The sequence below is a fragment of the Lissotriton vulgaris genome, chromosome 2_2 (genome assembly GCF_964263255.1).
Source record: "Lissotriton vulgaris chromosome 2_2, aLisVul1.2, whole genome shotgun sequence".
NCBI classification, from domain to species: Eukaryota; Metazoa; Chordata; class Amphibia; order Caudata; family Salamandridae; genus Lissotriton; species Lissotriton vulgaris.
Window position 1 is genome coordinate 331152733 of NC_141688.1, and position 12731 is coordinate 331165463.

The 12731-nt window shown below is 49.3% G+C and overlaps 1 protein-coding gene across 1 annotated transcript in view; it reads left to right on the top strand.

The window, feature by feature from the left end:
- Positions 1-12731, top strand: part of AGBL2 (AGBL carboxypeptidase 2) — a 986768-nt gene that overhangs the window by 908994 nt on the left and 65043 nt on the right. The window contains exon 22 of the mRNA XM_086959752.1: positions 10843-11023. Within this exon, the coding sequence (XP_086815878.1) occupies positions 10843-11023 (181 nt within the window). The remainder of the gene's footprint in view (positions 1-10842; positions 11024-12731) is intronic.

Genomic DNA, 12731 nt, shown 5'->3' on the forward strand with positions numbered 1-12731 from the left:
CGATCCCCTGCTCAACTGGACCAACATAAACGGCGACGACGCCTTCAAAATCATGAACACCATCCACTCCAGCTCTCCGTCAGACCCATGCCCACACCACATCTTCAACAAAGCCAGCGCCACCATCGCACCCCATCTCCGCAAGACCATGAACATCTCCTTTGAGACTGCGACCTTCCCAGAGAGCTGGAAGCACGCCAAAATCAACGCCCTTCTGAAGAAACCCAATGCAGGCCCGAAGGACCTCAAGAACTTCCGGCCCATCTCGCTGCTCCCGTTCACGGCGAAGGTAATCGAGAAGACCATCAATAGACAGCTGACCCGCTATCTCGAAGAGAACAACATCCTGGACCCGTCCCAGTCCGGGTTCCACAGCAACCACAGTACCAAAACTGCCCTAATCACCGCCACCTACGACATCAGGGCCCTGCTGGACAATGGTAAAACTGCGGCCCTCATCCTCCTGGACCTATCAGCCGCCTTTGACACTGTCTGCCACCCTACGCACATGCCTTCACAACGCAGGGATCCGAGACAAGGCTCTGGAATGGACCACCTCCTTCCTCTCCGCAGGAACCCAGAGCGTCCGCCTCGCCCCTCTCCGATCCAAAGCCTCCGAGTTCACCTGCTGAGTACCCCAAGGATCATCCCTCAGCCCGACATTGTTCAACATCTACATGGCACCGCTCGACCACGTCGCCAGACTGCACAACCTCAACATCATCTCCTACGCCGACGACACCCAGCTGATCCTCTCTCTCACCAAGGACCCCATCACCACCAACACCAACCTCCATGAAGGATTGAAAACCGTAGCCGAGTGGATGAAGAACAGCCATCTGAAACTGAACTCGGAGAAGGCAGAGGTCCTCATCCTCGGCTCCACCCCCTCAGCCTGGGACGACTCCTGGTGGCCCAGCGACTTCAACTGACCACGCACGCAACCTGGGGTTTATCCTCGACTCCACTCTCTCCATGACCAAGCAAGTCAACACCATCTTGTCATCCTGCTTCAACTCCCTATGCATGCTCCTCAAGATCTACAGGTGGATCCCCACCAAAACAAGAAGAACAGTCACCCAGGCCCTCATCAGCAGCAGACTGGACTACGGCAACATCCTCTGCGCAGGAACAACAGCCAAACTCCAGAAAAGACTTCAACGCATACAGAACGGCTCCGCTCACCTCGTCCTCGACAACCCCCGCCGCAGCCACATCACTGCCACCTGAGAGACCTGCACTGGCTCCCCGTCAAAAAGAGGATCACCGTCAAGCTCCTCACCCACGCACACAAAGCTCTCCACAACAACGGACCAACATACCTCAACAGACGACTCACCTTCTACATCCCGAACCGACAGCTCCGCTCCGCCGACCTCGCCCTCGCCACCGTCCCCCGCATCCGAAGAGCAACCACTGTTGGCAGATCGTTCTCCCACCTCGCCGCCAAGACTTGGAACACCCTCCCCATTCTCCTACGGCAGACCTAGGACCTACTAACCTTCAGGAGGCTTCTCAAGACCTGGCTATTCGAGCAGTAGCAGCACCCCTTCCCCCCCAGCGCCCTGAGAACCTCACGGGTGAGTTGCGTGCTTTACAAATGTTATGATTGATTGATTGATTGATTTAAGAGCAGAAACACTTTGGAAATGGGGCCTACATGCATAGGGGTGCTATAGAGCACTGTAAGAAGGATAAAAAAGTTTGAGAGGGTACTCTAAAAAAGGCATGGGCAAATAAGTGTAACTAGGATATTTTACTAGAGGCTCCGCCTTAGTAATACGAAACACCCTGCGTCAATGATTATAATACCTTCCTCTGATTTATTCCAATTATATTCAGGGAGAAAAATGCAAGTACTCACGAGGCTGGGCTTACATTCACACCACCCTCCCAAAAAACGTAACAGTGGGGAGCCATTGGCAATGGCCAATGGGTCAAGGGAGCCGCGGGTTAAAAAAGTTTGGAAACCACTGGTATAGAGCCTTGTCAAAGCCATAGCTAGTCGGCTCGTCGAACTGAGTACGACCCTCCAAGTAAATAGAACACGTATATGCTTTGATGTCAATACAAAAAACTGAACAATAGTTAATATGAAAAAAGCTAACAGAAACCCCTATCTCCCATTATTTTTACCTGACTCTAAATATCCGCCCCACCCTTCTTCTCCGCCTGTGGATCTCCGAGTAAATGCAATGCCAACAGTTATATGTAAAAGCACGTTCGCCCGCGCAGCGAAACCTGAATGAGATAGAGAGGTATGGCATCACGTCGGTCCCAGCGTAAATGGTTCTGGAATAGCGGCCCATATGGAATGGTGCATATCCCTAGGTCTAGGATGAAAGTGCATACCAATTTTAGCATAACAGAAGTCGCAAACCGACTTTGGCCAAGCATATAATGAAGAGTAGAAACTAAAAGATGAAAACAAAGATATTAGTGGCAGTCAGCCGGACATGCCACAGACGTTCGTGGCCTTTAACGATAACATCAAGAAATCTTCTGTCTGATGAAGGTGTGGCGCATGGGTACTCGCAAGCATTTCCCCTTGGGCCTAAATGTTTGGTCTTTGGTGTGACTGAGGGCCACACTGATGTGGTGTGGGGCGGACGGGGGGGGGGTATAGTGGGTGTAGGGGAAGCACAGCATGTACATCTAGTGGCTGAACCAAATTACACAATGTGAATCCAGAAAACCTGGGATGAATCCCTGCTTCCCCACTTGACCAAATCGTGTGATCTTGGGCAATTGTTTTATTTCAATTTGAATCCTTTTTCTGCATTTTCACATATAGGAGGACCTCGAAATACATGACTTTAGGATGCGCGGTGTATAAAACATTGTTGTCAGGTGTCAGGGCGTGAACGTTTCTAAATTTGTTTGAAAACTTTCACTTTAAAGAAAAACAAACTTCTGAATGCACTGTTATAATCTGATTTAATAAGGTGAAACGGTTCAACAGGTTAATGAAATACACTTTTTTAATTTTGAAAAGACTACTATTTTTATACGTTTGTTGTCTTGAAAAATTAAGGTGTTCCTAAAGTTAAGGGCCTCGGTGTAGGAAGGTGGATATCTGACTATGGTTACCCCCAAACTTTTTGCCTGGTGTTTAGCTGGTTTTTGACTTAGTTGGCCTGGGATCCTGCTATTCAGGGCCCCAGGCTGATTGCTCTCTCCTTAAAATGGACTCCATGCACCTTAGGTGCATACACAATTGGAACTGGTTCACCTTATTGGCCCCTGTAACAGTGTACCCTAGGTACCCAGGGCATAGGTGCATCCAAGGCCTACCAGGGGCTGCAGCATATATTGTGCCACCCCTGGCCTGGCCTCCATATTTGACACAACTGGCTGATCACTCAGCTGGGGTAAGTTGGTGTAATCACCTCTTACTTAGATATAGTATCCCTATATCTAACCTTAAACTGGACACATATGTTCCTATCAGCCACTCCTATGGAAGGCCTCTTCAATCCTGGAGGCAGAGTGCTTGGAAATATGTGAGATGGTGCTCTAGCATGAGCTGAGCCTGTCTGCAGCTGTCGGGAACCACTCCCTAAGCTGTTCCGGGATATTGCCATACCATATACTCTTAAGTGCATTATAATCCTCGCGGTTATATGCTATCTTTGGTTTGGCTTTATGAAAACATGTCGAGTAAGGTGTCATACGAATTGGAATACTATCCCCTCGACAGTTCTGTCAACGGGGATAGCATTCCACCCTTCTAGAGGGACACGACATGTGTGTAGCCTTAACCCCGGTTAAAGTTAACCAGAGCCTCAGCATCACAAAATGGATGCTGCCACCACAGACACGAGTCTGACCTCCTGCTGCCAGGAGTCCTTCCAGCGAGGGAGGCTTGGACAAAGGGTTTCCTGCCTTGCGAGGTGCGAGCACCACCCCAGACAGGGTTTTGTGTATTGGGTAGGACAGGGCTGAATAGATTGAGATATGCCCGGGGCACACAAGGTGTCCCCGTGCATAAGCCAGTCCAAACCGGTCCTGGGACTTTCCAGACCCAGGCCTGGCGAGGAGCTGGACAAAGGAAAGGGGGTGTAACCACCCCCCTTCCTGGTTCCTCCCAGAGGAGGGACCTAGTAGGTGATCCACCCCTCAGATTGGGAATAAGAGTGGGAGCAGTGCCATTGCACAGCAGATCATCCTGAATCAACTTTAAACAAAGAAGAAGACTGGACTTCGACATTCTGCTGCTCAGAAGACTGAAGAGAATCTCCCTTGTGGCCTAGGAGTGGCCACCCTGTGAACACAGGCACCAACCAGCAACTCGACATCTGCTTTGCTGCCGCCTCCCGCCGGAGCCCGAGCCCAGAGCCTGACAAGACCCAGACTCCCAGACTTCTCAGAGCCCGATCCACAGTCCCTGCAAAGAAGGGAACCGTGGAGGCACCGAGAGACGTGGGACCGGACATCTTGGAAGACACCCGAAAAGCTGACAGCGCAGCAACCGAGGCACCCTCGACGTTGTGCTTTGGGGACTGAGAACCCCCACCACCGAGCAGCCCTTGCACCGAAGGTCAGCCCCCCAGCATCTCCACGATCTGCGTGGGGCCCTTTTGCATTGTGCCACTCGACGCGCCATCCCGGCCACTAGCCACGTGGTCAGCGGCCATCTTGGCGACGAAACCAATGAACTACACTGCGGGTCTGGTTGCTCCAGACTTGCCCTAGCTCCTGCAGAAAGGAGCCCCCGCTCTGACCTTGCTGGTCCGAGTGGTAAGCATTTTTCGATTCCTGCGTGGCTTGCATTAGCCAAGGCCTGTTTGCTCCGATCAAGTTGCAGACACCGCCAACAGCGAGAAGCCTGCGTGGGACAGCTCGTGATCGACTCCTGGATGTCCTCGGCCCCCGGTGTCCACGTGGCTGCAGAGAGAAGCTACACCTCAACGCCTGTTTGCACCCGACATCGCCTGGTTCCAATCTGGTTCCACGGTAGTCACTGGCTAGTGACTTTGAACATTGTCCCCTCTGCTTTCAGGTCGTCACATCTTCAGATCCACCCTTGGATCCACCGGAACTCTTCACATTGAGCCGCCTGCAGCATCTTCAGCTCCAAGCACCATCGACCAGCGTGACGAAACCCGACACTACTTCGACCCTGTGCACCCGCTTCCTGTGGGTGAGGTAACTCAGCTCCACCGGTGTTCCTACACTGGTACACATCTCAAGGGCCTGTGTCTTAAGTTTCAGCGTTCTAGGTCACTCGGAAGGTTCCGAACTAACTAACTTTGTGCTTTTTACGCACCATAGACTTTACAATGGTGAGTGCGTGCACTTTAAACACTGCACCCGAGTCCCGCGGGCCTTTCCCGACTTAGTCACTGCTAAGTCGGGAAAAGCTCCAGCGATTCCCAAGGCCCTAGGCCTGTTTCCGTTCTGATTGGTATCTCTTATACCACTTTCTTAGTATATGGTTTAGGTGGCCCCTAGGGCTCATCCATATTGTGCAAATTTTGTGTATTTTAAACTGTCTTGTGATTTAACGCTTGTGCTTCTGTGCTCATAAAGAGTCCAGGGGATTTTGTAGTTAATAAATCTAAATATATATTTTCAATATATATCTGTGTATTGTATTGTATTGTAAGAATATTTGTTAAGCGCGGTTGCTGCCCGTGGGCGTCCAAGCGCTGAGATGAACCAGAGAGGTGACGGACGGGGGAGCTAGGGTACACAGGATTTGGCAAACAGCAGTGTCTTTAAGTTTTTACGGAATGAAAGAAGATCAGAGTTGGACCGAAGTGCGAGGGGAAGATCATTCCAGAGCCTGGCGGTGTTCAAAGAGAACAGCCTGCCCCCGGTCCCGGTTCGCTTGACTCTGGGAACGACGGCGAGGAAGGCCTCCGACGATCGCAAGTTCCTGTTAGGGTGGTAGGGGGTGACAAGGTCAATGTTAATAGCTGGGCCTGTATTCCAAAAGGTGCGGTGCGCCAGGCACAGTGCTTTAAAGGCCACTCTCTGCCTCACTGGCAGCCAGTGGAGACTTTTTAGAGCAGGTCTGGTAGATTGGGTGCGCGGGATTTTCAGCAAGGAGCGCGCCGCACAGTTTTGAACTATCTGCAGTTTTCGGAGGGTCAGCTCGGGTGCTCCCACGTATAAAGCATTGTTCGAGTCCAGGCGGGACTGGATAAGACCCTGAACCGCAACCTTTTTGGCCTCTAGAGGAAGTAACGGGAGAACCTTCTTCAGGATTCTAAGTAGGCCAAAGCAGGTAGCGGACAGTTTAGTGGCCTGGGTGGAAAAAGAGAGTTTGTTGTCCAGCCACACTCCCAGGCTCTTCACGCTTTCCTTGGGAGTGGGTGGGGGGCCCAGTGCATTGGGCCACAAGGAGGTGAAAGGTACCGGGGAGGTTGGGCCTAGGAGCATGAGCTCCGTCTTTTCTCCGTTTAATTTTAGGGAGGAGTTGGTCATCCATCCCTTGACGTCCTCTAGGCACTTCAGCAGATCGACTGGGGAGTGCCTACTGTTCTCCGCAGCCAATGAGACCACAAGCTGGGTGTCGTCGGCGTATGACACGATTTTAATGCCATACGGTTCGACAACACCCGCCAGCGGCCTCATGTATACGTTGAACAGTACAGGGCTCAGGGAGGAGCCCTGTGGTACTCCGCAGCTTAGAGGTTTACTAGAGGACACTGTCTCACCGTCGAAGATCTGAAATGACCTCCCAGACAGAAAGGAGTCAAACCACCTTAGTGCGTCACCTGCAACTCCGATGTTATGGAGACGGTCAAGCAAGGTGGAATAGCTGACCGTATCGAAGGCGGCACTTAGATCAAGGAGGATCACTGCCACTGATCCTCCGTGGTCCAGTATCCTTCTGGTTTCTTCGGTGACTGCTAATAAGGCGGTTTCAGTACCGTGCTTCGGTCTGAAGCCTGTCTGGGACGTGTGAAGCAGAGAGTGGTCCTCCAGGAACTGAACCAGTTGTGCGTTTATGTGCTTCTCTAACACCTTGCTCGCCCAAGGGAGAAGTGAGATGGGACGATAGTTGGAATGGTCATCTGGGTCTAGGCTGGGCTTCTTCAACAGCGCCCGTACCATGGCCTGCTTCCAAGCTGTGGGGACAGAGCAGGCGGATATGGACGTGTTTAGGAGATCCAAGATTACAGGCAGGGTGGCTTTGCTTGCCTGCATCAGGACTTCTGGAGGAGCGGGATCACAGGGGGAACCCGACTTGACTGAACGAGCCACTTTACTTAGAGTGTCCAGGTCAAGAGGAGAAAAATGTTCAAGGGAAGGCTGATCCGAGTGAAGAGGTGATCTGGGGGGAAGTGGACTACTCGCGTCCGGGGTTGTGGCTACAGTTGGGAAGGAGGAGTAGATTTTTAGAACCTTGTTATAAAAGAAATCCGCAAGCTCGTTACATTGGTCCTGGGTTTTCTTCGGAGGGGGCGCTGCATTGGCACTGGAGCATTGCTTTATAATTTGAAAGATTTCTTTGGGTTTTGATTTCGCTCCTAATATTTTCTCCGAGTAATATGTTGTCTGGGCCGTTCTGATCCCTTCTTTATAGGTTTTGACCGCCTCTTTGTAGGAAGCCTTTTTATCTGGGAGGAAATCTAAACGCCAGGCTCTCTCTCGTTGTCTGCAAGTACGTTTTAACTGTCTTAGAGAATCAGAGAACCAGGGGGCAGATTTCTGTAGTCTCTTCGACGAGGATTTGCGGAGCGGGAGGGTCGAATCTAACGAGTGGGTGATCCAGCTTCCGTAGTTAGCATTCGCCACATTGGGGTCTGGGAAGGGTGAAGAGCGAGTGGCGTCCAGTTTATGCAGCCAAGACTCCAGAGGGAGTTTTGACCAATTTCTCCTGCTGATGACTTGGGGAGGTATTTGGAGGGTCTTCCGTGTGACCCAGGTGAAAGGAACCAGATAGTGGTCTGACCATGGAAGGGGAATGGGTTGATCGACAGTTAGATCCAGGCAGTTACTAAATATAGGGTCAAGTAGGTTGCCTTTTTCATGGGTCGGAGATGCGACCAATTGGAGCAGTTGCAGGGCTTCCAGATCCTCTAGTAATTCCTGAGCAATATGGTCTGAAGGGGAATTGAAATGGAGATTCAGGTCCCCTAGGATAGTGTGGTTAGGGGAGGACAGGGTTCTTTCCGCTATAATTTCTGGGAGGGACCTGTGGAACACTTTTGCAGGCTCAGGGGGGCGATAGATCAGGGTACCTGAGAAGGAGCTATTTGCGTTAAACTCTATGCGGAATGCTACACTCTCGCACTCAGGGATAGTATCAGCTGTCGTATGACATCGGTACTGGTTCTTCAATATAATCATGTGTGGTGTCCTTTCATTTGGTATTCAAGGGGGTTGTGTATGGTAATACAGCTGGCTTCACATGCCTTTCAGAGTTTAGCCTAAGACTGCTTTGTCCACGTTACCACTAGGATAACTGGTCTACAAGGTTGAATTACAACCAATCATCATAAGGGTTGCTTGGCATGGTACAAAGTGATCACTAGAATTAGTGAGCATTATATACCAGGCCAACTTCTCACACTCGGTACTTCCTTTCCATAGATGCAATTAACCTTTAAATAAGAGCTTGCTGTTTATTTATTTTATTTTTATGTTAATGCCGAGTCGAGTAAACAGCAGCCCAGTGCTGCTGTTGCCCAGGGGGCCTCATGTAAAGGTCAAGAGGGCCGCTTTCGGCCCCTGGGCTGTACTTTGAGTATCACTGGTGTAGAGTCACAAACCACTTGGCTCGGCTATACAAAGTATAGTCCTCCATGAGTAAGAAATTGAGTGAAGAAGGGAATGACCAAAGTGTATGTATAAGGCCTGAACAATAATAACCAACACGGTTAGGTTAGAATAGATAAAGCAGTATGGAAAAAAGGTTGGGTATGGCATAACTAGAGTGCAACAGACTGTACAGATAATCCTCCATAGTTTCCTAATTGTGAAGAATGACAGAGTGATTCTTGTCTAAAACTTGACATGTGTAATCCTAGAACAGTCTTATGTACAGATACAGTACAGTAATGTTCGAAATGTAGAACTACAAAGAGATATAAACACAATATAGATACATCTGTTGTAAAAGAACATAACATACATCACACAATATAATGGCGTCTGTCGTAAAAGAACATGCTGTAGAGTGAACTGGTTGGAGTATAGCAATACATAGAGTGTAATACAAAATGTCAAATTCAAGTACATGAATCATACAGTAATCTTGAAAGAAGATGTAAACTGTGTGAAAACAATCACAGAAATCTCCTAGACTGGTATCGAAACACTCAAAGCCCTCCGGATCAGTCTGTAAGGAATACATGGATTTCCCTGTCCGTGTTTTGACCCATGTCCACTGCCCTCAGTTTGATTATCCATGTAGTTTCCAACCTTCTCAGGACAAGTGTTGTTTTTTTTTTTTGTTTCCAAGGTTTTTGTATATTTTATTAGGAGGTTATAAAAAATATTTGTAATAGCTGACCTAAAGTATTTACATAGGGTTCGATTCATAAAGTTCAATTGGAAAAAATAAAACCTGTTGGTAGGTTCTTCAAGTAGGACAAGTGTTCTGTCTCCTCCTCGAGGGTTACACATAGCCATAGCTATGCCATGGCATTTTATATGGATTAGTTCACTGGCCGCTTGGACAGAGTTAAAGTGCACTGCGAGGGGATCATTGGGGTTGTTGTAAATCGCTCCAATACGTTCGCGAATGCGTTCCTTAAGTGGTCTTATAGGACTGCCTACATAAATTAAACCACAGTGACATACAATACAGTTTAGTGTTGCAGTTGATTACTGCTTCTATGATGTGTGTATGTTGTGTTGTATCGAAGGTTGGTGGTTTTGTTAGCAGCACATTGACATACGTTACACTGCGTACATTTGAAAAAGCCCTTAGGTGTGTCTGGTAGCCATGTATTACTTTGATGTTGTGGCCTAGGTGGGCTGTAGCGGGGGCTCAGTATACTTCTCAGGGCAGTGCCCCAACTATACGTGATTCTGGGTTTTAGATTGATGTACTTGGATAGCGCCCGGTCCAGATTAAGAAGATGCCATTGCCGGTGGAGAATTCTGCACACATCCTGACCATGGGTGTCGTAGCTCGTGATCAGGGCTAGTTTGTGTTCGCCCTATTTCTTCTTCACTTTGTCCACTAAATGGGGCTGGAGCTGTTTGTTCAAATGTTGTACCTGGCCTAGTCTAACACGTTTTCTGTGTATCCCCTTGTCCTAAAACAGCCTCCAACAGATTTAGTTCTTATTAAAAAACAATAGGTGCACTTCCCCCTGCTCCTGAGACCCTCACGGATGAGTAACGCGATTTATAAAAGCCTGATTGATTGACTGATTGATTGATTGATAGGTAGTGTCCCTCCCTGCGGTGCATGTGCTGCCAGCCTAAATCCCCGTTGGCCATACCTGTCATGAAGGTCCAGGCTAGGCTCTGGAAGCCATGAGGCCTGGTGAGGTGCGGCTCAGGGCTTAGGTGCTTTACTATTTTGTGTGGTGCAAAAAGGGTTATCATGCCTCCGCCTGACACTCTGAAGAGCCTTAGAAGAGACAGTGCCAGAGTGACTATGGTCAAGAATAGGTTCCCTCCCTTGGAGAGTCAACAGTGCAACTAATCAGACAGGCTAAGTCTGGTCTTCTGAGGGACAGAGGCTGTTCCATTGATCCCTGAAGATGTCCTGAGAGACACAGGCTGTGACATTCCCCCCAGAGATGCCTTCTGTGGAACAGACCTAGTGTCAGTCCATGTTGAGCCTCATTCTGAAGGGCACACACTGCTGCATGTACTTGTAACTCTCGCTCTCAGAATCGTGGGACTAACCTGTGAGTATTCTCTTTCCAGAGAACTTCCCGGCGCTCCCTCAGAAGAGACCTAGAGATCCAGCGGACACCCCAGGACTGATGCCTGCAGCCGCCACGCTCATTCAGCCACTGAATACAGCTTCAGCTGCCACCCACAGCAGTGAGCACCTCGCCGCAGCCTTGTGGGCGCCTAGTACACTGGCGGTGCTTCCCAGAATGAAGTAAGGATTGTCGTCTGCACTAGAGTGCACATGTTAGAGGCAAAATGTGAAACACAACACAGGAGGACTGATGGAAACAGATTAGCAAGACACTGTGATGAGAGGAGTGTCAGCAAAAGTGTGCACAGGTTAGAGGCGGAATGGGAAACACAACACAGTAGGACTGATGGACACAGACAAGCAAGACACTGTGATGAGATGAGTGTCAGCACAAGTGTGCACAGGTTAGAGGCGGAATATGAAACACAACACAGGTGGACTGATGGACACAGTGATGAGTTGAGTGTCAGCACAAGTGTGCACAAGTTAGAGACAGAATGTGAAACACAACACAGGAGGACTGATGGACACAGACAAGCAAGACACTGTGATGAGATGAGTGTCAGCACAAGTGTGCACATTTTAGAGGCGGAATGTGAAACACAACACAGGAGGACTGATGGAAACAGACGAGCAAGACACTGTGATGGGATGAGTGTCAGCACAAGTGTGCAAAAGACACTGTGATTATATTAGTCTGTCAGCACAAGTGTGCACAGGTTAGAGGCGGAATGTGAAACACAACACAGGAGGACTGATGGAAACAGACGAGCAAGACACTGTGATGAGATGAGTGCCCGCACAAGTGTGCACAGGTTAGAGGCAGAATGTGAAACACAACGCAGGAGGACTGATGGAAACAGACGAGCAAGACACTGTGATGAGATGAGTGCCCGCACAAGTGTGCACAGGTTAGAGGCAGAATGTGAAACACAACACAGGACGACTGATGAAACAGACGAGCAAGACACTGTGATGAGATGAGTGCCCGCACAAGTGTGCACAGGTTAGAGGCAGAATGTGAAACACAACACAGGAGGACTGATGGAAACAGACGAGCAAGACACTGTAATGAGATGAGTGCCCGCACAAGTGTGCACAGGTTAGAGGCAGAATGTGAAACACAACACAGGACGACTGATGAAACAGACGAGCAAGACACTGTGATGAGATGAGTGTCAGCACAAGTGTGCACAGCTTAGAAGCAGAATGTGAAACACAGGAGGACTGATGGAAACAGATGAGCAAGACACTGTGATGATGTTAGTTTGTCAGCACAAGTGTGCACAGGTTAGAGGCAGAATGTGAAACACAACACAGGAGGACTGATGAAACAGACAAGCAATACACTGTGATGAGAGGAGTCTTGCAGCACAAGTGTGCACAGGTTAGAGGCAGAATGTGAAGCACAACACAGGAGGACTGATGGAAACAGACGAGCAAGACACTGTGATGAGATGAGTGTCAGCAAAAGTGTGCACAGGTTAGAGGCAGAATGTGAAACACAACACAGGAGGACTGATGAAACAGACGAGCAAGACACTGTGATGAGATGAGTGTCAGCACAAGTGTGCACAGGTTAGAGGCAGAATATGAAACACAACACAGGTGGACTGATGGCCACAGTGATGAGATGAGTGTCAGCACAAGTGTGCACAGCTTAGAGGCGGAATGTGAAACACAACACAGGAGGACTGATGGAAACAGACGAGCAAGACACTGTGATGAGATGAGTGTCAGCACAAGTGTGCAAAAGACACTGTGATTATATTAGTCTGTCAGCACAAGTATGCACAGGTTAGAGGCGGAATGTGAAACACAACACAGGAGGACTGATGAAACAGACGAGCAAGACACTGTGATGAGATGAGTGCCCGCACAAGTATGC